The sequence below is a fragment of the Rhamphochromis longiceps genome, linkage group LG22 (assembly GCF_057381845.1).
Source record: "Rhamphochromis longiceps isolate RC_006_pf linkage group LG22, R_longiceps_female_GT1.1, whole genome shotgun sequence".
In the NCBI taxonomy this organism is placed as follows: Eukaryota; Metazoa; Chordata; class Actinopteri; order Cichliformes; family Cichlidae; genus Rhamphochromis; species Rhamphochromis longiceps.
Window position 1 is genome coordinate 13,006,597 of NC_140577.1, and position 27,642 is coordinate 13,034,238.

General features: G+C 42.0%; 1 protein-coding gene across 4 annotated transcripts in view; it reads left to right on the plus strand.

Annotated features, from left to right (window-relative positions):
• Positions 1–25,579, plus strand: part of ash1l (ash1 (absent, small, or homeotic)-like (Drosophila)) — a 31,849-nt gene extending 6,270 nt beyond the window's left edge. For 2 of the 4 annotated variants that reach the window (XM_085396755.1, XM_085396756.1), the window contains 24 exons: positions 181–4,618; positions 7,572–8,241; positions 8,401–8,574; positions 8,711–8,805; positions 9,344–9,417; positions 9,499–9,544; positions 9,763–9,871; positions 10,583–10,789; positions 10,889–11,035; positions 13,916–14,024; positions 14,124–14,273; positions 14,823–14,890; positions 15,640–15,806; positions 15,972–16,124; positions 16,308–16,362; positions 16,771–16,903; positions 18,383–18,655; positions 19,067–19,153; positions 19,276–19,366; positions 19,863–20,001; positions 20,098–20,270; positions 20,464–20,630; positions 21,291–21,738; positions 24,461–25,579. In XM_085396755.1, the coding sequence (XP_085252881.1) occupies positions 181–4,618; positions 7,572–8,241; positions 8,401–8,574; positions 8,711–8,805; positions 9,344–9,417; positions 9,499–9,544; positions 9,763–9,871; positions 10,583–10,789; positions 10,889–11,035; positions 13,916–14,024; positions 14,124–14,273; positions 14,823–14,890; positions 15,640–15,806; positions 15,972–16,124; positions 16,308–16,362; positions 16,771–16,903; positions 18,383–18,655; positions 19,067–19,153; positions 19,276–19,366; positions 19,863–20,001; positions 20,098–20,270; positions 20,464–20,630; positions 21,291–21,738; positions 24,461–24,552 (8,265 nt within the window). In that variant the 3' untranslated portion in view covers positions 24,553–25,579. Of the gene's footprint in view, positions 1–180; positions 4,619–7,571; positions 8,242–8,400; positions 8,575–8,710; positions 8,806–9,343; positions 9,418–9,498; positions 9,545–9,762; positions 9,872–10,582; positions 10,790–10,888; positions 11,036–13,915; positions 14,025–14,123; positions 14,274–14,822; positions 14,891–15,639; positions 15,807–15,971; positions 16,125–16,307; positions 16,363–16,770; positions 16,904–18,382; positions 18,656–19,066; positions 19,154–19,275; positions 19,367–19,862; positions 20,002–20,097; positions 20,271–20,463; positions 20,631–21,290; positions 22,734–24,460 lie in introns of all 4 variants that reach the window. The other 2 variants (XR_014909378.1, XM_085396757.1) reach the window with 2 other exon arrangements.
• The last annotated feature ends 2,063 nt before the right edge of the window (positions 25,580–27,642 follow it).

Below are 27,642 nucleotides of genomic sequence, written 5' to 3' on the forward strand. Positions count from 1 at the left end.
TCAAATTGCAAATCAAGCAGTCCTAGTTTGCGCCTCTGCTGCTTGTTTACCACATTCAAAATTATATATATATATAATTTAGAAATTTGGGTGGTGTGTTTGTTATTTCTTTACCATAATAATTATTCATCTCTATTATTCTCATTAATCCCTTGCCTTTTCTCCCTAACACCCTTCCAGGGTCCACCAAAGATGGATTGCAAGTCTGATTCAAAGTCAGACACAAAAGCAGCTACCACCACATCTGAGAGACCACTTAACCTTCACCGCCCTCCACCAGACAGCAAAACGCATTCCTCTGGGAAGAAAGCGCCAGCTCCGCAACCCAACCCCCGGACATCTTCACCATCTCCGCCATTATCTTTAACGAAAGAACCCAGCCTTGAAGGTGTTAAGCCTCCTCAATGCACCTACAGCACAGACAGTCAAAGAGATAAGGACAAAGGTCTTCAGAGTTGGGGAGCGCCAACCGTCACTGAAAAATTAGCTCAACTAATAGCAACTTGTCCACCATCCAAGACCCCTAAGCCAGCCAAACCTGCAAAGATTGATCCCAGCCCTCCTCTTCCGAGCTCAGGCTTTATGGCCCCTACAGCCAAGCAACGAGATAGAGCTTTGGCCAATAGGAACACATATTCAAGAATGGTTCACCTTTCTCCTCCACCTCCTGTGTCAAGACCACCTGGTCGGCCATATGGGTCTAGAAGCAAAGACAGTATTTTAGAAAATTCAACCACCCTGACGCCGCTGAGGAACGAGGACTTGGATGGGACTGGGAAAGCTGCTAGCAGCAACGGAAACAACAGTATCAGCATGAGCAGCACCAACAGCAGTAGTCGCAGCAACAGCCCAGCATTCACCTATGGCAATAACCGCCTGACAGTCCTGTCAAATGAAAGCAACAGTGACAGCAGCAACAGTAGCATTTCTAAGCAACCGTTACACCCTGCTCACTCCTTACCCCATACCACGTCACCTTCATTGTGTCCAATTTCATCATCTTCATCATCATCGGTGGAGCAGAGGACGGTGAGTGCAGTGAGTCACCTGGGCTCCCCTGTTCCCTCACAAGGACACCATGCACGAGAGTCTCCTGCCCTCGCAGAAGAAAGCAGTGCAGGTGAGCGAGAGCAAGACAGGGACATCCCCAGAGACTTATCCAAGTGCCCCCCTTCAGCAGCAACTGGAAGGCCAGAAGGGAAAGAGAAAGGGGGAAGCAACCAGTCAGTACGAGTTGAGAGGGGAAAAAGTTCTAGTCCAAGTAAACGTAGTCCCAACCAGGATAGTAACCGAAGCGGTTGGACTAGCAGTCCCACTGAGTCTATTAGACAAAGGACACCTTCCCCACTGGAGCCAGATGATGATGATGATGATGATGATGAAGATGAAGATGATGAAGAAGAAAGCCCACAGACGCCTCTCAGAGATGACTCTCCTGATTCATCCCTAGACTCTCCAGCAGAGCAGGACAGCAAACCCCTTAAAAAGCGCAGGGGAAGAAAACCCCGCTGGACACGTGTTATGCTAAAGGCCCAAAGTCAGAGAAGCCCGGACAGTCTCTTCACTGAGAACAAAACCACCATGCCTTTATCTTCAAGCCTGGAAATTCCAACGCCACCAGTTAAAAGACCTGTAGGCAGGCCCCCAAATCCAAATAAGGTCAAACCAAATCCTGTGTCACAAAATTCAGTGTCACAGCTCTTCCCACCCCAGCCTAAAAAAAGAGGAAGGCCAAAGTCTAAAATGCCAAGGCTTGATGCACCGGCCCGTGGGAATCCCCCTAACAAGCTACAACCCTCTAAGGTCTTTTCATCTTTGTTGAAGTCCAAAGAAGAACAGGACCCACCTGTTCTTCACCCCGAGGTAGACTTAAACCCTCCTAAACCTATGCCTAGGAAACGTGGGCGCCCCAAGCGCCTTCCTCCTACTTTACCCCAGGAGGGTCAGCCTCCCACGTTGGCTCCAGAAGCAGGGGAAAGATTCCGCAACAAAGGAAACGGGCAGCTTATCATGAAAACTATTATTGGCAAAATCAATAAGATGAAAAGCGTTAAGCGGAAGCGTATTCTCAGTCAAATCCTTTTAGGCCCAAGGTCAGAAGACACCCCTAAAGGCACCACTAGTAGCATGGCTGCAACAGCAGAAGCTGCAACGCAGTCGTTGTCATCCCTAGCTGCTTCTTTTGGAGGAAAACTAGGGCCTCAAATTAATGTCAGTAAAAAGGGCACAATATACATGGGTAAAAGGAGAGGCCGTAAACCAAAAGTGGCAACTAATGTCTCAGCTACAATGTCACCTTCAGAAACCTTTATATCTCCAAACACCACTTCCCCTCTTCATCCCCATCAGTCACAGTCCCATCAGCAGCACCAGCTCTCCTCAGAGGTTTTTTCCTCACCCTCCCTCTCACAGTTGAGTGGAGGCCACAGTCCCATCAGCGATGGTAGCTTTGTGGAGCCAGGCTCAGTGCACTTCGCAGGTCACTCTCACTATTCCAACTCCCATCATAGTCATAACACGTTTTCGCTTCCTCCTCCAACCTTTTCAGCTCCTAATCCTCGTAACCCAGTCATGGGCTCGATGTCATCGTCTGGTGTCCCAGTAGCCTCCCAGAAAAAGTCATCTTGCCGTGGATATCATCACCACCATCACCATTATAGGCAGCACTACCATTATCATAAGCTTTCCCCTCCCAGGCCACTCCATCCCACCTCCCCTGCCCCTCTGAGTGAGCTAAAAGAAGCCACGCCATCACCAGTGAGTGAGTCACACAGCGAGGAGACTGTGCCCAGTGACAGTGGTATAGGGACAGACAATAACAGCACCTCTGACCGTGGTGAGAAAGCTGGAGGAGCAGGTGGCTTGGGTGCAATTGGCATCCCACCTGGGATGGGTGGTGGATTATTAATGCCAGGGGTCATGGGTTCAGCTATGGGTCCAGGGATGGGCATTAACTCAAGGGGCAGGCGTCGACACAGCAATGTACTTATGGAACATCCTTCACCGTCTCCATCACCCCATGGGACAAGGTCATCGCCTGATCCCCGAAGATCTCACCCAGCAGCTCCCGCCACAACCTTAGTGGGACACAAGGAGAAACATAAGCACAAATGCAAACGCCGAAGCCATGGCTGCCCCGGCTATGACAAGCTAAAGAGGCAGAAGAGGAAACGCAAGAAGAAGTACTTACAGCTACGCTCCCGACGGCTCGACCCAGACTTCCTCGCTGAGCTGGACGAGATTGTTGTGCGACTAAGTGAAATACGCATAACTCACCGCACCACAGGGCACCGGCTTGGAAGCGGAATAGGCATAGCAGCGGGATCAAGTAGAGTGCCAGGGGTGGGTGGCAGGGCTGCTGGCGCCATAGGAGGCACAGGTGGCCCTCCACCGCATCATTATGTTCACAGAGACCTCCTGCCTACAATCTTCAGGGTTAACTTTGGCAGCTTCTACTCTCATCCACCATACTCCTGTGACCCGTTGCACTATGTTCGTAAACCGGATATGAAGAAGAAACGTGGACGGCCTCCCAAACTGAGGGAGTCTATGTCTGAGGTTCCATTTGTACCTGGACTTGGATTCCCCCTTTCAAGTGGAGGCTTCTACCACCCCTCCTATGTTCCTTACTCATCAGGACCTCTGGGGTTGGGCTATTACAGAGGTTATCCTCCAGCAAGTGCGCTGTATCCCCACCCACACCACCAGTCACCCCATACGGCCCCATCACATCACACTCACCACTCACCGTCTTTCCCACCTCCCCCCACATCTTTCTTACATCATCACCACCCATCACATCTCCTGCTGAACCACTCAAAGTTTCACAAGAAAAAACACAAGCTGCTAAGGCAGGAGTACCTGGGAGCAGGACGGCCTCCTGTCCTATACCCACCCATGTCCTCTGAGCTCTCCTTCAACTGGCACCACAAACATAAACACAGGCACAAACACAGAGAACGCTGTGCTGAGGATGACAGGGAGGAAGCAGCAAGAGGTGGATCAGGGAGCCGAGCTAGTGCAGGGATTTCTGACAGTGGAACATCTGGGAAAGGAGAGCGAGTTAGTGGTTTGGGAATGGCAGAGGCTTTACAGCGATGTCGCTTTGGACGAGACACTTCCAGCACCAGTGCCAGCAAGCAAGCTGCCACTACCTCTGCTAACTCCCCCTCTTCTTCCTCATCCTCATCTGCTGAAAGGTACAAGCGCAAAGAGAGCTCCATGTCCTGTCTCGGACCTTCAAGGCTTGCATTGGGCAACAGCTCAAAGGGCCACTCAGCTGAGTCCTGGTTCAGAATAGGCAACTCTGAAGCAGACTACTCAAAGCTGTCACGGAGTCAATTGGCTCCTGGCCAGGGTTCCTTCTCAGACGGACGGGCAGAAGACCCAGCGGGCTGCTCGGACAGTGAGGATGAGGAGCCTCTCACTCCCACAGAGGATGTAGAAACCCACGATTCTCCAAAGCGTACAAATCTGTTTGCTTCAGCAATCACCCGCACTTCACTGAAAGGAGGCAGGAGCAGAAAGACTGATGTAGTTACAGAGAGCTCCAGCTTCTCTCACATGGACCGGCCAATGAGGAAGGAACACTCAACATCAGCAGAGAGGAGAGAGATGGGTAAGGCACTTTTGGAATCTCTGTTGTTTGGGTTAGGAATAATTTAAAAAAAAAAAAAAAACGAAACAAAAAAACATTTTCAGCTTTAGTTGACATTTATAGTAAAGGAGAATTTCTGGTGGTGGTTTATTTTTCTTTTTTTTCTTTATGTAGATCATAGGTAGTGATGGTGTATTTGGACGGCATTCCAATTAAATGTGCTCCTAGTGTACCCCATAGTAAAATTAATTTTATGGCAGAGCTTCAAAAAAAAAAAGTAAATGCAAAGTGGCAGGAAAACATAATTGCTTAATACCTTGCTTGAATAATCTTGGCATGTTTGTAGCATAGGTTATTAAAAACGTAATATTTTAAAGCAGCAGGGAGCAGTTTGCCTTCACCTCCTCTTGGATATTTCATCCATTAAATCCTTTATGATCTGTGTAGCTTTTCAAGCTTGTGTCTTTGATAACTTTTCTGTACAGAAAATCATTTGACCCAAATTAAATGTGACATTGTTAAAGGTTGCAGGAGTTAATTTTCCACCAAAATCATGCTTCCTAAAATAGTTCTGATGCAGTTGTATTGTGAATTCTGTGTCTAAATGTGATTGGCTGCTGTTTGATGGGCTTTATAGTTTTGGACAGCTCTGGCAAAACTGGCACAGTGTCCAATCATTTAGATCCGGCACTAACTCCTTTATGTGGGCAGCTGTTGCCATATGGCACAGCAACTGGGGTCTCAAATCCATACCTCACAACAAAACTGGAAAATTAACAATTCTCCAGTGTTAGGAAGAAAAAAAATACTAAGCTGGATGGGTCATTTATTTTAGTGAACAAGCCCACTTTAAAGACACAATGACATCTTGTTTGCATACGCTCTAACATTTGGTAGCTCTTAGTAGTGGTTACCAGCATGGCAAAAAAAGCATACATAATTGCTTAAACTAGCTCCTTTGTGTGTGTGGTTAGCCACAGTTATAGATATAGCATTTCTGCCAGGGCTCATCTTGCTAGAAGGGTGGAGTATTTTGTTAACGTGCTATACTTAGTAGTCTTTTCCCTCAAAAGCTCAGAATGTGGGGCCTAGTCCTATCCATCGGTACACCCAGCACCTGGGTTGGTTTAATGTTGCTGATGTAAGACACAGTGCCGTGGTAGAGATCTCGCTTCATCTGTGAGGCTCTTAACGAGCTGTAACGTGTGTATGAGCACTGGTAGGCTGACTGTATGTGAGTATCACCTAATGTTTATGCGTGTGTCTATGAGTAATATGGGAAGCCGAAAGGTCCTTGTTGAGGCAGCATGATGCAGTTCAAACCAAGCCAGGGTAATCCTGGATTAGAGTTTAGGAGATGGGGTCACCCAGCGGTCACAGACAGAACTGTGAAGGTAGGGGAGGCCAAGGGTGGGGACTGGGTTGCCACACAACGCAAGTGGGGAATGACAGAAGTTGACAAATATACAATGACAGGGTAGTGGGTGTAGAGATAGTGACGTGTAGCAAAAAGAGTGCAAGGGATGTTTTGGAAAAGGACGTGTGAATAGATGTGAAAGAGGTTTCCGTTGAGATGGGCAGATTCAAAGAGTGTCACAGCACCTTGGACTGTTAAAAATATGGTTCAGTGATTGGCTAATTAACTGATCATCGCACTCTGACCTTATATTACAGGGTGATTTGCGGTCTGCTGTGTGTCAGTTCAGTACTGTCTAGTAAAGGAGGAGGAGGTTGTACTTTCAGGTGCTTCCTTATTTCCTTATTGTGGTCACCACAGCAGATCGATCTGCATGTTTGATTTGGCACACATTTTATGCTAAATGTCCTTATTTAAAAAAAACCCTACCATGAAGTAAAGAGGGTTTAATCTAAATGCATACACAATGTGTCTAATGATTCATTCAGACTTGTACAGTTGCCAGCAACTTCTATCCACTTAAGTGTATGAATTGTTATATTATTATTTTGGCATTTCTTTTGAAAGTCATATTTCAGCCAAAATAAACCATTTGTATGGGTGACCAAAAAATGAAAGGATTTTGAGTTAGGAGTAAGAGTAATGCTTCTTTTTGTCAAGTAAAAAGACATATTAAATGCGTTAAATGAAACTGTGTAAAGTTTGATGGTGTAGACATTCTTAAAACATTAGGGTCTGTCTGAAATGAAAAAAATAAAAACAACTTAGAAATATGGTTTCCTAAGGTCAGACCAGGGAAGGAAGTATTCTAAGAAGATGCAGGAGATCAATATTAATGAGGGGAAAAATAGCAGCACAGTTTCTTTAGCCTCTCACTTTCTATTTCCATACCATTCCAAAACCCGTATTTTCTTATTTTTTAGCCATTCTGCTATTACTTAATTATGGGATTTGGGTCATTTGTCTTGTTTCATCACCCAGAGTGTCTTCTAAGGTTCAGGGCATGGACTGCTTCCCTGACATTGTCTCGTAAAATTCACTCATTTTTAATTCATTGTCCTTTAAAGGATTGCAAAGCAGTCCCAGACTATGATACCTCCTCCCCCATGCTTCAAGGCTGGTTGAAGTTTTGTTGTTAGTGTACAGTGTCCTTTAAACATTTTTTTTCTTCATTTGTGTAAAGAATATTGTTGGAAGTGTTGGAATACATCTAGGGGATGATTTACACACTTTAGAGGTGCTGCGGGTTTTTTTTTTATGTACTTATTTTTGTTTTCTTATAGAAGAAATATGACCAAAGAACAAGTTGTACTGATTTCAGCAGTTTTTCTGCATTTTAGCAGAGTTTTTCTGCTACTCTTGGATTAACAAAAATCAAAGAGGAATGAAGTGTGATTAGAAGCATGTATGAGAATAGAAAAGGACCTAAAGGAACAAGAGAAGACATGCATAAGCATAGTATCACTGTTTCCTGAGTGCTGACGTGTTAACTGTCCTGTTGCTACTTAGCATTTTTAAGATTCATTTAGACCATTCATTTTCTGTTTCTCTCCTCAGGGTCATCAGGTATCCAGACAAGGGGTGTTACACTCCCAACCTCGGAAGAACCTGAAGGATCCCTGCACCACCGCCAACAGCACCATCATCAGTCTTCTCTGTTTCACTCCCACAGCTCAACCTCCTCATCCTGCCTCTCTCCCTCTCAGGAGTGTTGCCTGGATGTCTCACTGTCTCACAACTCCCATCGCGTACAGCCCTCCAAATACAGTCTGCTCCATGTCAACAAAATCCTGCGTGCCAAGAAGCTGCAGAGACAGGCCCGTACAGGAAACAACATGGTAAAGAAGAGGGGGCCTGGACGTCCTAGGAAACACCCGTTACCCTCCCCACCACCGTCCCCTCCACCTGTGGTAGAGTTGAATCAAGTCCGGCACCGGGAGAAAGGGGTGGAACGGTTAGCAGAGGGAAGAGGGTGGGAGGGTGATACTGTGACTGATGCTATTGAGTCGGTAGTCCAGGGGCAACGCAGAAAAGGTCAGAAGCGAAAGCACTGGGAGAGAGAAGGGGATGAGGAAGAGGAGGAGGATGTGGAAGAGGACAGGGAGGCTGAAGACATGGAGGGACACTTGCCTGAAAGAGAGGAAAACCTAGGGAGCCTTGTGGCAAGGTCCAGACCTGGGACAGGAAGGAGCTGGCTTACCCAAGATGAGCTACAGAGCCTTCATGGGTAAGCAAATTATAATACACTATTGCATATTCAACAAGACTGGACTTGAGAGACTCTTCTCTATGACAGTGAAAACTAATATTAGGATTCAGTGGTGGTATGTATAACATTTATTAAGTCCAGTTGTCACTAGAAACCAAGTCATGTTTCTATCTTTAGCTCAGTGGAAACCAAGCCAGATGGCCACTGCTCATCAGAGGGCCCAGGCCCTGTCTCCAGGGAACAAGCTCCACCTATGCCCATAGCCACCCAGCGAGAGAAAAGACCAGCACGACCTCCGAAGAAGAAGTTCCAGAAAGCGGGGTTATATTCTGATGTGTACAAAACTGAAGAGTGAGTCTTAGGGGCGTGGAGATCCAAATCCTCTCCCTACTAATCCTTAATTCAGACAGCAACACTTCATAGTGTCATACAGTTTTTCTGCACAGCCAGTGAAATGCCTTCACATTTTTCTTTTCCTCTTCTACAGCCCCCGTAGTCAGTTTCTGCAGCTGAAGAAAGAGAAGCTAGAGTATATACCTGGGGAACATGAGTATGGATTGTTTCCTGCTCCAATACATGTTGGTGAGTTTTAAAATTAATTAGTTGAGATTTTTGCTATTGATTTATTTTATGATCATCAAAAAAAAAAAGAATTTAAGAAGCAAGGGGTTTTTAAACACTAAAAACCAAGTTATTTATTCATAGTGTAGTCATTTAATCATTTACCTAACAAGTAAACGATAGAAAAGAGACAAATTGGGGAATATGGGAACAGCTGAAAGTAGATTTAATTATTTATTTAGTTGAAGTTTTGAGCACATTTCTTAAATTTCTTTATGCAGAATTCAGTCGTTGGCAGGTTTCACAAATTTGAATTTCTCAGTTAGCTGTATGACTTGCCAAGGGAGGGAAAGTAAAACCTAGAAAACCTCATTTTGCTTCAGTCCGTGTCCAAGATTCAAACGGCTCTAGTAAATTATCCAGATAAACCTGTTTCTTGGAACAGGACTCTCCTCTGTTTATCACAGGCCTGTGTTTTCAGCTATGATAAGATGAAGCATAAATACAACGGACTGATTTTTCTCTCTTCCCAAATCCCCCCCACCCCCCACCCACCCAGGAAAGTACCTGAGACAGAAACGCATTGACTTCCAGTTGCCTTACGACATCCTATGGTTGTGGAAACATGATCAGGTGATCAATCTTTCTGAGGTTCTTAGTATGTATTTTTGTTTCGACCACTTTTGCATTTACCGCTCTATTTCTTCCTTTCAGCTACACAAGAGGCCTGATGTCCCCCTTTATAAAAAAATAAGATCAAGTGAGTGAAAGGATTTTTTTTTTTAAATTTCAAATTTTTTTTTTAATATATAATTTGTAGCTTTGTTAAACTCAGGTGTTTCCCTATAAATATATAAGATAAGGATATTTGCTTCACTAGTTACAAAAACAGGAATTAAAGATGTGTGTCTACAGTTCAACTTTGTGTGTCAAACACTGTAAGAATGATATGGTAATACTCTGTTTTATGTTTTATAGATGTTTATGTGGATGTGAAGCCTCTCTCTGGTTATGAAACAACTACATGCAACTGTAGACTTCCCGAAGACTCAACTGAAAAAGGCTGCATGGATGAATGCTTGAATAGGTAAAGATACACCATCATAATTGGTTGTTTTCAACAAGTCTCATGTTACTTTTCAGTATTCAGATGAAGCCATGTGCTTGTTTAGAAATGTTATTTTACATCGCTTTGTTTTAGGAATTAAGTGATTTTGAATAGAGGGCAAAACATGGTGTCAAGACAGGAATGCCAGCCATTGCACTCCATCTCCATCTTCAGGCTGTCTTTCTCTCCAGTCAAACTTATCTCCATAGGAAGGGGATTTTTTTTTTTTTTTTATTGTTTGTAACCAGTATATCCTCTTCAATCTGACATCTTAAGTGTTGCAAACCTATTGAGTTTTTAGCATGCAGCAGAGCAAAGTAAAAACAGTAATGTGCTTCAGATGTTGTACAGAAACCATGCCTCAGGGGTGCTGAAAACAAGCAAGCACTGGCTGTTGAAAATATCCCTGTGGCACTGCAGCAGTTGACAGCGTTTTGTAACAGCTTGGCAAAGGTGTTAGTTTCTTCCATGGTTCTGATTGGATAGGGCATTTTACAGTTGAGAATGAGTGGACTGATTCAGAGGTCTGGAGTTTTGGGGATGGGGGGGTTGTCATGGTAATCAAGAAGCTTCTCGGATGACAGGTAATAACATCTTCAAGAAACTTACATAAGTCCAGTTGCTTTTCTTTCCAAGCTCCAATAATGGCAGCCTTATTTTATAATTTTTAAAAAAAATTATTTTTCACAGGATGAGCTTTGCTGAGTGTTCTCCCAGCACGTGTCCATGTGGAGATCATTGTGACAACCAGCATATCCAGAGACACGAGTGGGTCCAGTGTCTGGAGCGTTTCCGCACTGAGGGCAAAGGGTGGGGCATCCGCACCAAGGAGTCTCTCCGCTCAGGACAGTTCATCATTGAGTATTTGGGTGAAGTTGTTAGCGAACAGGAGTTCAGGTGAGATGGACATCTTCATTGCTATACAATGAAACTAGTGTTAGATGATGTATATTTCTTTCTCTTATCTTCAACACATTCCTACCTTCCATGTTTTAGGAGTCGCATGATGGAACAGTACTTCTCCCACAGTGGCCACTACTGCCTGAACCTGGATAGTGGCATGGTGATTGATAGCTACAGAATGGGCAATGAAGCGCGTTTCATAAACCACAGCTGTGAACCCAACTGTCAGATGCAGAAGTGGTGAGTGTCACAGCAGCCTTGAACTGTTTCCCTGCTAATGCCCTTGTGGTGCTTTTAGGTGCTTACCAAAGAACAGATTTGGCTAAGCCTTTTTGGCTCTGAGCACGAGCAGTTGCCACAAGTTGTTAGGGATGGGATAGAGGCCTGGTGTGAACCACATTTGGTTTACAGATATAGAGTACTGCTTTTATACTCACTATGTGTCTATAATAGTCCAAATCGGTATAGGTTACCATGTGAGGCAGATATTGTCAGGTCGAGTTAGTCACAGGGGATATTAGGGCACAGTGTTAAACAAGTGATGCTGTTCGATGTGACAGCAGTGTCACAGGAGCTCATTGCAAAGTCTTCTAGCTTGATACTTCAGTATTTCGGTGGCTTTCTTGAAAGTCGGGGCATGTTAAAATAGACCAGCCTATTACCTAAATAGGCTGTCTGTGTGTTATTAAAATGGTCTTCTCTGCAACCGACTATAGCTATAACACACTAGGAATGGCCCAAAAGATGGTACCGTGGAATTTAGACAACTGGAGACAAGGCCAGCTACATAAAGTCCAGCCACGACCAGGGGTTATAGTAGGTAACAGTGCAGTATAATGATGTTGCAGCTCAAAATAATGTTTAATTATTGTGTGCCTTGCTTGGTGCAGCCCCTCTGTCTGAAATGAGCTATTTAACTCTTTTCTCATTAAAGCCACTCTACCTTTAAGACCATTTGATTGCTGCTACTGGCAAACAAAAAAGGTTGGAGCAGCAGGTTTGGAGAACAGGACATCCATCCTCACAAAAATACCAGTAACTAAGCATTTAATGCTGTCTGAAGCCTGTTATTACCTCCGCAAACACAGAACTGATTATTTGAAAATGTGCCATGTGGAATATGTGCAGGCACCATAGTAACAGTATGTAATAAATAACGCAGAAATTGGGGAAAAGCCTATTATATTCATGCAGCTGTACAGTTAAACCAGTTGAACAGACCTTGATAAGTAGTCACTGTGAATGCTAGGCAGTATTTGTTGCCTCTCTTTTGGTATCGTACATAATAGCTCTAAAAGACACACGTGTTGCAGGTGCACCGCTCTGTAAATGAGAAGGCTCTACCTTGAAACCCCAACCTTATTAATGTGGTTGTGGTAATCTGATGAGATCACCTCACTCCTTTTCTTCCAGTGTTCAGAGACCTTAATGGCTTAAAGCCCTTACACCTGCCAAAACAATTCTCTTTTTTTCCTGAGGGCTTGTTCTCGCAGCATGTTTAAATCCACAGCTCATGGAGACCTGGCTGAGCAGGCCTCCCTTTGCCTCGCTTTTCTAAGTGAAACCTGCTTAGTTTATCTTTAGTTCTTTTAGTGAATGTGCCAACTCCGTTAGAGGATTTGATTGTTGAAAGCTAATGACGACATAGAGTTTACTATCACGTTGTACCCTCTGCCCAGTTCACAATCTAGGACACAGGTCTGCAGGTGCCTGCGTGCACTCCTGAAATAAAAGACTCTACAAGGATGGAGGATTTTCAGCACAAAGCCTGACGAGTCATCCGTCTTGTCACAGAAGAGAGATTACATGCAGCCGGGCCTTAGATACAGCTGTAGTGGCTGAAGACAATGCGCTGAATCAGCTTTTTACCCCTATATAAGGAATAAATTATCAAGCGGCTGGCAAGCAGAATGGTGTGTTTTATTCTTACAAGAATAGTGAAAAGCTGGAGCGCTGCTTCATTTGGAGAGAGGAAGAAAGGCATTACTTGTTGAACATTTGTCACACTGACTATTCCCTTTTTGTCCCAATTTTAAAACTGGGTTTGATGTAATTGACTAATATTACATTTTAACTTTAAAATGAAAGCTTTGCTTCAGGGAGAAATTTGTGTTTGTACATCCTTGTGTAAAAGGGATATACCGTAATATGTTTTGGATGTAGTTAGTGATTTTTTTTTTTTATCCCTAGCCTAGAACTATACCCCTTGAAAAAGTGAATCTTTTCATGTGATCAAGTCAAAATGTTCACTATTAACCTGAAAAATAGACATTTGGGTATAATTATATAATGAACTGAAATCATATACCTGTTACCTAACCTTTTGGAAAGTGTGATTCAGTACTTAGTACCGTTTCCTCACAGCAACAAATGTTCTGGATTTGGATCTCTTGGTTGATGGAAGCATCTAAGTGTGGTTTGCACTTGGACTTTGTGATTTTCCCTCAGTTGTATGTGTTAAAGCACTTATGTTGCAAAGAATGGAGTGACCTATGAATATCATTAACTGTATATAAAAGGTGGACTGTTTTGAATACCTCCATTCTGTTTCTTCTGAGCCAGAGCAGACTAGAACTGGTGATGGTGGCGTGCTAAACCTTAAGCTGAAACTAGCAAGCTTGACTCATGAGATTTGTAAAATTGTAAAATGATTTTAGCCAAAGAGCTACTGTCCCTGATGACATTTCTTAATTTGAAGTGTGAATACATTGCAATAAAGTGCCAGCAGCAAAAACTGCACCATGCTGTAAATTTAGCAATATAGCATGGGAGTCTATGAAGATTGGTTTGCTTTTGGATTCAGCCTCAAGAGTCCACGAGAGGAACTGTCCTGAGGCTGCAGGCTGCTGGTCAGTGAAACCACAAAAACACTGCAAATAGAAGTTCATGTAGTATCCTTCTAGTTGTTGTACAGGCCCTTTTGGGACAGTTGTTACTACAGTAAGCTCAGATTTTGAAATGGAATCACCGAACTGCTATTTTATAAAAGCTGTTCCAGAGCCTGTGGGCAGGTTAAAACTTACCATGCTTCTTGCTTCCTTTCATCTCCTTAGAATATCTCCTTAAGTATTAAAAATCTCATAAAAGCTTCACTCATTGTAATATTCTCATTTCTTGCAGGTCAGTGAACGGGGTGTACAGAATAGGTCTCTTTGCTCTCAGAGACATCAGCAGCGGGACTGAGCTCACCTACGACTACAACTTCCGTTCCTTCAATACAGAAGAGCAGGTGAAGCACTAGGAACAGTTTTGGAAGAACGCTTATTTTCAGACGTTCCGGTGCACCTGTGCATATTTCTCACATACTGTACTGCACTTTTCTCTGCAGCAAGTTTGCAAATGTGGCTCAGAGGGCTGCAGGGGCATCATCGGAGGGAAGAGCCAGCGTATTAATGGGTTGCCTGGGAAATCAGGAGGGACTCGGCGGCTCGGTCGACTCAAGGAGAAGAGGAAGTCCAAACACCAGCTCAAGAAACGAGTGAGTGATGCATATAGATGGAAGTGGTGAGAGTTTGCGGTGGGATCAGGTCACTTGTAATTAAGACTGGATAATGGCTTTTTTTTTCTCCTATTACACAGAAATGGATTCCCTTGCAGCTTAATATCTTGTGTTAAAAAATTTTAATGAGGGAAAACTAACATTTTAATTGAATAGAAATCTAACTATCCTGGTAGATTTCAGGTGCAGTATCTATGTAGGGCACAAATCTTTCTTTGTCTCAGAGGTGCTCTTAGTGGGCCACGGGATTTCTAAAAAAAGTAACTCGGAGTACCTTAAAGGGTATAGTTTTGCATTAGTGACCTAAAATGTTTTCTGAACTTGCATGAAATCAGGAGTAACCTGCAAGTTATAGTGGGTTCCTCATTAATCATAATGGCAGTTCAATCCCCAACCCTCATTTAATCCCTCTGTGGCTCCTAAAGACTGAAGAGCACCTTGAATGGTGTTGTCACCGATGTGTGTGAATGAGAAACTGTTTAAGATGAGAAGACAGGGATTGTTTAATGGGACTTTTGTTATCTTCAGGAGGAAGAGTCAAGTGACAGCAGCAAGTTTTACCCTCATCTGATGAAGCCCATGTCCAACAGAGAGAGGTAAAAACATAAACGGACACACAAGATAAGAAGAGGAAGCATAACTCTAGTGGGCCAACTGATAAATTGTGTTTGGGTTCCCACGCATCCATAAAAGTATAAATCTGACCTGTAGGCTTGTGAGAGGTTTTATATTTTAAGGTGGTAATACTAGTATCAATGAAATATGTTTCTTTATCTGTGAGTGCAATGACCTTTTAAATTTCTGCATTTTTGCTGAAAAAAATGGTAACAATGAGAATTTAAGCAGTTGAGCCCACTTTTTCCACTGCTTGTTGATGATCAGTCAGGAGACAAAATGTTTCTCCCACTGAAAATGCAACATCCAGATGAGCAGAATTAACTTTCTGGGATTTCCTTACCTGATAATTGAGCATGCGTCAAGTCAACCACCCACACAGTTTCCAAAGTGATTTCCTGTTTCAGTCACATGAATCAAGCAGGGATAAAATAGCAGAAACTTTTTTTTTTTTTTTAAAAGCCATCACCAGTGATAGACATAATCACAATTCCTTTAAGACTTGTACACAGGAATCTGCTTGAACCCCTCATTCATATGCACCTGGGAAGCCAGTGACACATTTTTATTAAATTTCTTTTTCCATTGCACATAATGCTTGCTTCTCCATTCTAATAGAGTGGTTTATTAATACACAAGACATATATATGTCATTTAAAAGTAAAAACTTCTCAACTCATGAGGTGTGAGTTGATGGTAACACATTTAAACGGTCTCCTTTGATTTCCAGAAACTTTGTGTTGAAGCATAGAGTTTTTCTCTTGAGGAACTGGGAGAAGATGAGGGAGAAACAGGAGCTGCTGAAAAGAGAGGGCGAGAGAGAGAGGGATGCCAGCAGCCTGTCCATCTATACGCGCTGGGGAGGAGTCATCCGTGATGATGGCAACATCAAGTCAGGTACAAGCTTAAGAAATTCAGTTGCAAGTAATTTAAGCTATGTAAAGAATAGTGTACGATAAAGGGGACACAGACATTTATTTTTGAAATGTAGACAAAATTCAGAGACTGTAAATATGCAGATGTTTTAGACGTTAATGCTGAATGGTCATATCTTGTGTCCAGACGTGTTCCTGACGCAGTTCTCAGCCCTGCAGACGTCACGGTCGGTACGCACACGAAGGCTAGCTGCAGCCGAGGAAAACACAGAAGTAACACGCACCGCTCGCCTTGCTCACATCTTCAAGGAGATTTGTGACATGATAACCAGCTACAAGGGTAAGTGACCCCGGTCACGCTGATATTCTCATTAGTATGACCTCTAGCCTGATCTGGGGTCTGATCAGGCTTCTTGAAGGAATCTTTCAGTGCCTCGGTGTAGCTGTCCACTGTTTACTGAATGATAAGAATCTGTGATTGAAAAATGATGACAGGAATGTTATTATTTTCTTTTAATCTCAGACTCCGCTGGTCAGACACTTGCTGCCCCGCTGGTGAACCTCCCATCTCGAAAGAGGTAAGAGTGTAAACCTGCATATCGACAAGCTGTTTCATGTTTACCAAACAGCGCCTACTTATGTTATCTGGTCTATCTGTGTACAGCACCCACGTAGTGTAACAGTTTTATCTCTCGCCACACACAATCGTGACAGCCTGTGTGTTGATGCTTGTCCAGTATTGATAGTAATCAGCTGGTGTCAAAACAATAGCAGCTTATTATTTTTCTTCAGCTACATGGTAAAAAAAAGCTGTTATAATCTGGGATTTGTTGCCCTGTATGCTCATAGAAATTTGAGTTTTGGTTGAATCTGATTTAATAAGTTTTGAACTGAATGTTCTCCTTCCTTTTTTTGTCCTCCCACCCACCTCTGCTACTGACAAACCAAATTTGGAGCCTAATTCTTTTATCTTTGTGCACCATCAGGAACAGCCAGTACTATGAGAAGGTGTCTGACCCGCTGGACCTGAGCACCATTGAGAAGCAAATCCTCACGGGCCATTATAAGACGGTTGAAGCATTTGACACAGACATGCTCAAAGTATTTCGCAATGCTGAGGTAGGCAAAGGACCAGTTCACATGTTTGTAGTAGAAGAAATTAGGATTTTATTTATTAGTAATGATCAGAAGCTGTTCAAGTAAAGCAGATAAACTGAGGAACTCAGATCTCTGTGATGCATTCCTTAGTTTGCATTTTTAGAGCCATAAAAAAAGAGGTAGATTAATCCAATGAGAATTTTAAAAAATGCGGGTAGAAATTGAGGTGCACTCACTAGCCACTCAATGTAACCATGCCTAGATGACCTGAATATTTTTATTTAGAAACTCAGTGAAATGTAAATACCAGCATATTAGTTTGTTCTATCATCTCTGCTCTCTCTTAATTACTTGCTAGCTCTCTCAATGAGTACTTCCTTTATTGATCTTTTAACTTTAATTTTTATATTGCTAGATAATAAGATTCCTGATTCATCCATTATTAATATTATTGATATATATACTTCATTGTGTGAATGGAACAGCTGCACATCAGCTTGAAAATCACTGAAGATGTAGAGAGTAAGAGTCTATGAAGCAGCTGGAAATAAATTGTGTTCCTATTTCAACTGGTGAAAATTCACAAGTTTATGCTGCTAGTAGTCTAATAACATGTCCTGAGGGATACACTCATCCATGAAAATGATAGTTTTCTGAAATTTTTGGTTTGGTGTCAAACTACTTGCTTAATCAGTGTCATAGATCTGTTAGACCGTTTGTTAGCAGTCATTAGAAACTCAAACATGCTGGTGGCACGAAGGCATTCAGCTGTTGGAGCATCCAGTCTTAATCTTTGAGTGACGCGGCCATGCCGTGGACTCTTGTGTGTAATCTCAGACTCTTAGAGCTCAATTATCAAAGGGCCTCGTCAAATTGATACTTAACGCTGTTATTGTGCAGCTTCAACACTTTCTTCCTCCCACTCAGTCATTGCTTTTCTTTCTCCTGTCTCGCACACAAAAACCTCCCAAATGGAACATAACTTCGCGACTGCTGATCCTGTGTGCACATGTTGCAAGGCTGTTTGATTTACATCTGTATAGCTAAGCAGTTTAAACAAGTGCCACTTGAAAAGCTCTCAGGGCAGCTTACTCTTCCAGTCAGAGAAGTTTGAAGTGGACGTATAAATTAGAATCACCCTCTCGCCCCAAGGCCCTTTCTGGCGGACTGAAAAAGTGTGAGAGGAATGTGAATTACTGTTGAATGTGGGTGTAGCCTTGCCGGTGAAATTTTGGCAGCTGCAAAGACAGTTTTGAATGAATCTTCCTGTGTCGGTGACCTTTGTCCTGCAGGAAATTGCCCGTAGACTTTCAAGGATGAACAACTCAAAGCCTTAACCGTGCGAGTGAATGATGAGCGTGTAATTCTGGGGTCAAATGAGCATTCCTCGGCTTTAAATATCATCACTTTATGGTGTCTGTGAGGTCCTGTTGTCCTTTTGCTCTGCCAGTAACGGATTGATTTAAAAGATTTTCAGCAACTGTCTCGTTTTCCCACCAGAAATATTATGGGAAGAAGTCATCAATAGGCAGAGATGTCTGTCGGCTGCGGAAAGCCTACTACAGTGCTCGTAATGAAGCTGCAGTCCAGATTGATGAGATAGTGGGCGAGACCGCCAGCGAGGCAGACAGCTCAGACTCGCTGGACCGTGACCACGGTCATCACCACCACACAGGAGGGCCCGGGTCTCACGACAAGGATGACGATGTCATCCGTTGCATCTGTGGAATGTACAAGGATGAAGGTCTGATGATTCAATGTGAAAAGTGTATGGTAAGTAAAAAAATATCAGAAACAGTCTTTACTTCGACCTCTCTTCTTTTATCTCACTTGCTGATGGTGTAGAACTATTTTAGCGTCTCTCTAAAGACTTCACCTATCTGAGAAGTACTTTGTCAAGGAGATTTTCCATGCAGAGGATGCAGGCAGTCTTTTGTGTGTGTTGTCTGTTATTTTTAGATACAGAAAATGAGGAGGATAACAAATACTGAAGGAGCTTAAGTTCAGAGGTTCAGAAACAGTCGAGGTGGTGAATCACTAACGCAGAGGGTTTTTTTTTTTTTTTTTTGAGCATTTCATTCGAGCTGTAACTCAATGTTACTTACAGTAAATGGTTTGAAAAGTCTTCTTTTTTCTTTTTTGTCTTATGCATTTATGTGATTTAATAATTTTTTCCCATCATAGGTGTGGCAGCACTTTGACTGTATGCGACTGGAGACTGAGGTGGAGCACTATCTGTGTGAACAGTGCGATCCCCGGCCTGTAGATAGGGTGCGTCTGTTGTTTCGAAACCACAGTGGATGATGAACTCCTTAAAGTCTGTTTTTTTTTGTTTGTTGGTGTTGTTGTTTTTTGGCTAGAAGTGTCTCAGATGTGTCTTATCCTCACTACAGGAAGTCCCCATGATACCCCAGCCCAGCTACGCCCAGGCTGGCTCTGTCTACTACATCTGTCTCCTTAGAGATGACCTGCTGCTACACCAAGGTATCTAAATCATAAAGCAATCGTAAGCTCACGCATGCCTGGAAAACTCCCTGTACTCACAGAGAAATGTATCATTTTGATGCAATGATTTGCATGCTGTGTTACTCGAGGGCAACCTGACGTGATTGATGTGGTTATACATGCAAAAGTGTGCACTTTTGACCACACCCAACCACATCTGCCTCAACGGTTAGGAGTGGTCAGAAGTGAAACAGCTTGAAACTTTGAATCAGAAACATTCATTTCAGCTTAAGGCTGAGTTGTTCTTTAAGGTTTGTTTTTGTCGATTATTTTATTGCAAATGCCATAATGTATTATTGCAACTTATCAATAGACGATTGCTTAAAAAAGTTTCTCTAACTTCTCTGCAAACTTTAGACATACAAGAGATCTGCAGCGGAGAGAGTCTGATATTCTAGGTGACTTAAGTGGTCAGATTCTTGTGAGACATATTATTGTAGATAAGTAACTGATCTCTGTGTTTGTTTGTGTGCAGGTGACTGTGTGTATCTGATGAGAGACAGCAGACGCTCACCTGAGGGTCAGCCTGTCAGACAGTCTTACCGTCTCTTGTCTCACATCAACCGAGACAAACTCGACATCTTCCGAATTGAGAAGCTGTGGAAGAACGAAAAGTAAGTTTATTACCTAAACAGGCAGGGAGAATAACTGTGTGTGTGTGTGTGTGTTTCATTATTGTTCTAATGAAACTGTCCACTCACACTCTAAAGGGGTGAGCGATTTGCCTTTGGCCACCACTACTTCCGTCCTCACGAGACACACCATTCTCCATCGCGGCGATTCTACCAGAACGAGTTATTCCGCATGCCGCTCTATGAGATCATCCCCCTGGAGGCAGTGGTGGGAACCTGCTGTGTTCTCGACCTTTATACTTACTGCAAAGGTAAAAATGCACAAATGAACCCAAATATGTTAGCTGAACTGCTAGAACCATGTTGGAATTTGGTTAATATTCCCATTAAGTTTTGATAAACATACGCTACAGGAAAATGCATAGGCATGTGCTCACTTGAATGTTTTTTTTCCTGCTCAAATACATCACGTCCCTGCTAATTCAGTGTGCATTCTTCTTAAAGGACGGCCAAAGGGTGTGAAAGAGCAGGATGTGTACATCTGTGATTACCGCTTGGACAAGTCGGCCCATCTGTTCTACAAGATCCATCGCAACCGTTTTCCGGTCTGCACCAAGCCATATGCCTTCAACCACTTCCCCAAGCGGCTCACGCCCAAAAGAGACTTCTCGGTGAGAGCGACAGGACTGTTGAGCCGGGATCTGTTACTGATTTACAAACACTAGAAAATGTGTTGAGAATGGAAGTCATGTTTTAGCTGGGGTCTTTTTTTTTCTTTCTCTGTGTTTTAGCAACCAAAGCTTATAAAATTGGGTCACACAAGAAATTATTAAAAAAAAACACATTCACACAGAGTTAATGTAGTGTTGTATGCACCAGACTAATAGTTTATATTTGTTGTAGTGTTAGCTTTTGTTATGATGACAGCTGTCAGATTTGTATGATTTTAGAACTTGATACAGTACAGTCTCATGAAACAGATGCACCGAAAGCCTCATCCAGCCAAGTCTGCTTGTGTTGAAAAATGAGACCAAGTTAACAGAATCCAGAACTTTTCTTTTCTTTTTTTTTTTTCTTTCTTTAAAAAAAAAAAAAAAATACAAAAAGGGATATCCTTGTCAGCACTTACCTTTTGGCCTCAAGGTTTTAATTACTTCTTATTTTGTACTCGTGGAGGGTAACTTGGATGTTAGTCAGGGTGGACTTTCCCTGAGTGGTTTGTTTTTTTTTTTTTTTTTTGTATTTTTATTTTTTTATCTCTACATTTTAAAACCCTATCTACTTGAAACGTACGTGCTTTATGTTAAATTTCATTTTTGGCTTTCTTGCAGCCTCATTATGTTCCTGACAACTATAAGAGGAACGGCGGCCGATCAGCCTGGAAAAGCGAACGACCCAAAGAAGCTGGAGGCTGTGAGGACGATGCCTCTTCCTGCGACCGGGGTGAAGATTTCCCACCTGAGGGAGAAGATGGAAGAGGAGTGGAAGACGACATGGACATGGCTTCAGAAGATTCCGCACTTCTTTCAGCCAAGCCTAGAAGACCAGAACGGGAAAGGGAGACAGGAGAAGAGGAGGACGAGGAGGATGGACAGGAAGCCGATGAGCGCAAGGGGCTGGAGGAACGTTCAGCCGAGAGGATTGGAGAGTTGCTTGAAGTTCCATCATCCTCGACTTCATCGCCACTACACCACCCAGCTCTGGGCAGGAGGGAGGCCCAGCGGGAACGACTGAACAAGATCCTGCTGGATCTGCTGCACAGAACACCCAGCAAGAACGGTGAGGGACTGGGAACAAAGGAGGGGGGTAGGTCAACAGATAAATGAGGGTTAAAGTTTAAGGTCACTTTGCTGTGACACGTCATTTGAACGTGTTGGATCATTTTTTTTAAAACTACTACTATTTCTGAAAGAATAAGCTTGAAGTTGGGGCAAGAATCTGTCCATAAGAAGCATAGGATGAAGAGGAGATCATATTTATGTTCTATTTTATGTCACCTAAAAATATCAAAATTTAGACCAACGCTTCAAGGAAAATTCCCATTTACCTCAACCTGGCAAATTTACCATTAATATGGCTGTAGTGGCTTGAAGGGTCATGCTCACTTTGCGATCATCACCTTTTTTTTTAAAGTTTTTAATCTGAACAGCATTTATTTGTGCGACAAGCATGAACTGCCTACAGTTTACCACAAAAGATAATTTTTTTTTTTTTTACATCAATTAATTTTAATCATTTTTCAGTCTGACCGAATGTTGCCTGGAACGGGCATTGTACTAACCGCATTAGGAATCTTCATTCTGGGATACTTGCCAACTGACCAAATCACTGGCATACTCATCATCACACGTGTGTAGCTGACTTACACTGTGTTTATACTGTCTTCTGAGGAGAGTTGGCAGTTAAATGCAATGGCGGATTTACCCCATGGACCATTTTGAGGGCGAGAGGCTGTATCAGCTCGCTTGTCAGTATTGATTTTACCCAGAGTAAGCAGATGGATGAGGAGCTTAAACATAAAGAAGGAAAGACAGTACTCTGAAGATGGTGGCAGAGGCAACCTACCTCGGGAAACCGGTGGTGTTCCTGTCCTCACTGCTCTGCTAATGCCGACTGCTGCAAAGAAGGGGACCTTTGAATGTCTCAATGTGTCGAGCTGTGGAATTACAATTCATGAATTGAAAGCTTTGAAAACATTGCCATCCCCAAGATGGTGTTTCATCAACAAAAGACCAAGACTGGCCGGACTGAACTCTCAGCTTCCCATTTGGCAAGTAAGTAAAACGTCATTTCATGCGCTGGATTATTACACGTTACCCACTACAATACATTTGATAACCCGTGATATAGAAATACAGCCAAGTTTTGTGTTTACTGTTGGTCGGACTCAAAGACAAAACTAGTGATTCTAGTTGCCCAGATAAATGCTGTTCACATTTCCTCCAGTCTTTACAAGAGAGGACAAGTTGCAAAGTTGGCACGACACTTGAGGCCACATTAATGGGTTAAAATAAGTTACAATATACCGGAGTTCCCTTTTAACACTTCATCTCACTTACTAATCTTAGCCTAACGTGAAAGATCCCCACTTAAAGACCATCAGAGGGTTGTTGCGGCGTAAAAAACCTTACACATCATATATCAGATCTGTCTGCTATGACAACCTCTTGCAAATAAAGTAGAAGCTGAAAGAAGCTTTTATTTAAGTCACAATGGGGAATTGCCCAGGATATGCTCATTTCCTAATGATTTGTCAGTCACAAGTTGTTAGCCAGTGAGCATCCAGTTTTACATTCAGATCCACCCCAGGCTCGTTACATCATACTTTAAAACACCAACATGGATATATGGTGAAAATAGTCAGCTTGAGGCCTCATAACATCACTTAACAAACTGATTGATGACGTCACAGTGACTACGTCCATCTTTTATAAAGTCACTAATTACGCTACTTGATACTTTGTATCATTACCAAAGAAACATTGTAATCTAATTGCAGTTAACAATATAATGATATGCCGCCATATCAGCACAAATGTCTGTGCTCTTGCAGTTTCTTGTTGTTTTACAGTAAATTTGAAGTAATGTACATTCTGCTCTGCCGTGTTTGTCCTCTCTCCCACTTGGACTAAGCTCAGGCAGGTGGGCTGTACATGAACTATGAAAAGGCACATTTTTTTAGTTTTTCTCAAGAATTTATGTAATGCTTGTGAAACCCAACTATTTGGCTTGTAGATGCAATTTGTTTCTGATAAGATAAGACAAACATTATTTATCCAAAAAAAAGGGAAATTCCAGCCAAAACATTAAACACACCCTGTAGTGGTTGCTAGTTTAGCCTACTGGGTTTAGCAAGTGATCCATATGCTGCAAGGCTAATGCAGAGGCCAGCGTTTGATCCACCCCAAGGCCATTTTTTACTGCCCCCCCCCCCCCCCCCCCCCCCCCCAAAAAAAAAGTAAGAAAAGCTCAATGGGAATAAATGAAATATGACCAAAGAAAAACCTCAGTATGTTTAAAAACTCCACAAAAGAAGGAGCTGAAATAGAAACAGATTAACTAAGCACCACAATAAATAGAACTCTAAATACAATAAATACTGATACTGTGGTATGAGGTCTTACCTGAGTTAAGAACATTACCTTACTACAAACAAATGATTAACATGTTAAAGCCAGTATCTATCCCATCGATGTCTAAGCCAAGGTACCAAAGCCATATTTGGTGGATACAGACTAGTAATCCATTACCAGTGTTAAATGAATGAGCTGCCTTAAGCGACCCTGGGAATTATTATTTTATGTGTACAACAACATCAGACTTAATTTTTATTGCTTATTAACTGTTTAACAGATTATACTTGAAGCATTTTTGCTTTAAAGTAACTTGCCTCCATGCGGCTGATTTTTTTTAATTATTTTTTTATCTTTAATGTGATCGCCCTGTGTCATCTATTTGTGTCCAAGCTGCTAATTTTCTCTCTCATTCCAACTTTCTCCAGCCATTGATGTCACTTATCTCCTTGAGGAAGGCGCAGGGCGGCGCCTGCGGCGGCGGGCGCTCGGATTCAGCGATTTTGTAGGCAGAAAATAATGTTTCTACGTGCCTGTCAAGCACACTGCCTTTCACTGTCATGAGCAAGGGGCAGAAAATGGAGAGACAGCAAGAAGGGAAATGAGCATTGTTGGTTTTCCAGCCATTAAGGACCACAATGCATCCCTGGGGGCCTCTTCCAGTTTACCTCTTCCAAGACTGTCGTCTCAGCTCTGAGAGGGGTGGAGGGTGTTTGGAAGCACTGACTTCAGGAGCTCTCAAGGAGCACAAAGAGAGAGCTGACCCAGGCTTCTTGCTTATTTAAGTAGTATGATGCAAAAACTTTCTTTTTAAAAAAAGAAAAAGAAAAGAAAAAGAAAACGAACATAGGAGTTGTAACCCATGCATTTAAATGCATTGAACATTGAAAACATGGGTAGATGAATTCCACTAGCAAGCATCTGTAATGAAATAAGTGGTACTGAATAAGGATGGATAGAGGGGGAGGGATGGATTAATGATTCAGTCTGTGGGGGGGATATGAGTGCTGGAGAATTGTTCCCCCTAGTGGAACCTAGCTGCAATGAAACAAATGTAAGGGATGAGAGAAGAACTGCCCAGGGGCTGTGGGGTGGGGTAGGAATGGCATAGGAGAAATGTAAAGTTGAGCGGTGTGCTCAGATGCTGCTCATGAGAAAGAGAGAACAAGGGTGGTGAACTGCACTTTTGGTACCATGGATATTGTGAAGCTCTCTGTAATGTATCTATAATGAAAACACACTAACACTCTCACAGTATTGGATGATGCAGTCTGGAAGAAAAAAAAAGAAGCAAGTCTATTATCTTTTTCCTGTTATACTGTAGTAACTCATTTAGGAACAGAAGAGGCCTGTGGCGTGTTTGTTTTATTAGAGTAAAGGGAGGGGGTTTGGGAAGATGGAGCGTGCGCGCCTTTGTCAGTAAAAGTGTCTTGTTCTTTTTTTTTTTCTTTTTCTTTTTTTTTTAATCGTCTCGTTAGGCAGTCCGCTTTGCCCCTCTTTTTTTTTTTTTTTTTTTTTTTTTTTTTTTTTTGTGAAGTAAAACATAATTCACCAGCTTAACTAAATCAGGCGGGGAGGGTGGGTCAGGGGTGGGGTGGGAAGAGGGGGGAACACTGGCTCCAACTGTAACGCCTTACACAGCCGTGCTCTCCGACTGCCTTGCGTGTGCGAGTGTGTGCGCGTGGATACACGTTTTATTTTGTGTGTGCACTCTGCCAGAATTTCATGAGAATATACCTTTTTAAAAAAATCAAAAAAAAAATCAAGGGCTCGATGGCAATTAACAGTTTTAAGAAAACTATGGAAAAAACAATACTTAACATGAAATGTATCGTGATGGTCATATTTTCTTATATTCTGTGAGACTGGGGGGAGGTGTATACTGTATATTGGGAACTGGGGAGGGTTTTTTTTTTTTTTTTTTTTTGTCTTTAAACTATGTTTCCTGGTTGCCATGGAGAATGTTTTCGAAAGAAATTGTGATATTTGATGAGATTCCTTTTTTGTTTTCTTCCCCCAAATGCCTCTGTTTAAAAGGGACAGCCTGCAATGTCCCGGTGCGTTAAACTGACAGAGATGTGACGAGAATGAGACACTGACAGAGAGAGGAGAGGGATCAGGAAGTTGTACAGTGCCAAGTTATGTAAATATACACACTTTACATTGAGGAGTGTCTCCAAAAGCAATATCTTGAAAATGGATTTTGTTTATTATTGTACTGTACAGGACTCAGCCCTAAATGTATTATGATTATTATAATAATAATATTATAATTTCTTCCGTTTGTATGACTATACTGAAGACACTTAAGCTCGGAGGAAAAAGATTTTTGTTTTTGTATTGTTTTTTCTTTTTAATGTCCAAGAAATCTCACCACCAACTGTCCTGATGACATTAAAAAAAGTAAACTGAAGTTTCGTTGCCTATAAATGAAATTCACCTATGTACTGCATGAGCGAGAAGAATGTCAAACGGACACAGAAGGCATTGGGACATGACAGTGACTTGCCAGCGACCTCTTTGCCGCTGAACATTGTTAATATTACTTTTGAAGGAGAACTGCGCTCCTTGTTTTTTGCTGCAAAGTGTTGAACACTAAAAAAACAAACCAACATAAAAATGTTAAGATATTTTTAAACGGTGACAGAAAGAAAAAGTTTTAAAAAATAAATTTAAAAAAAGCTGTCGGCCCAATATTATGTTATTTTGGGTTTTTTTGCTTTGTTTTTTTTCTTTCAAATAGGAAAATGGTTCCGTTTTGTGATAGCAGTCATTGTATGATGCTTGTACTTGTATTTGTGTGTTTTTTGTGCGATTTGTTTAGTTATTTTTAGACAATCACAAAATAAGATGCAAGCATTGTAAATGGCAGACTGGCGGACATTTTGTGATGTGTACAGTTTGTCAAAAAAAAAAGAAAAAAAACTTCTTCCACTCGTTTAAAGTTTGTAATTATGATTCTTAAGTCATGAAAAATGCTGTTGGTTTTTACTTTTTGTTTTATATTTGTTTTTGTTTTTTTTGTTTGTTTTTTTAATAAAAGCACTACATTATTGTGAATATACTTCATGGTGGTCTCCTTTGAAAACCCCTCATATACTTCACAAACACACGTTTACAAAAAGAATTATAAATACCCAATATAGATACTATTGTTCAGCCAAAACATTAAATACAAACCCTACCAAAATGGCTTGAATAAAACCAAAAGGCCTAATAAGCTCGAAATTATCCAAAAGTAGCTAAATTAAATAGAAAATAGTGAATACGGTGAGGTCAGTGAGTAAAAATGTAGATATAATCCTGTAAGGCGCTTGAAAATTTATGGAAATTTAACCAAATATGTAAAACTATAGTGCTAGGACATGGTGAAGATTTACCTATATACCGGTATTTAAGAAAAAGTATTCCTTGTGGTGGGTTAATATAAGGCTCTCTCAGCACTCCTGATCCACTTTAAAGAGAAAAAAATTACAGATGTGAGAGAGGTTATTTATGTAATTTAAGTATGTTTTCTGGACCTCAAAAACTCACAAATTCATATATCAAGTACGACAGACTTGTCAAGAAGTAAACGAGTCCTTCTCTCAGCTCTCGCGATAGTACAGTA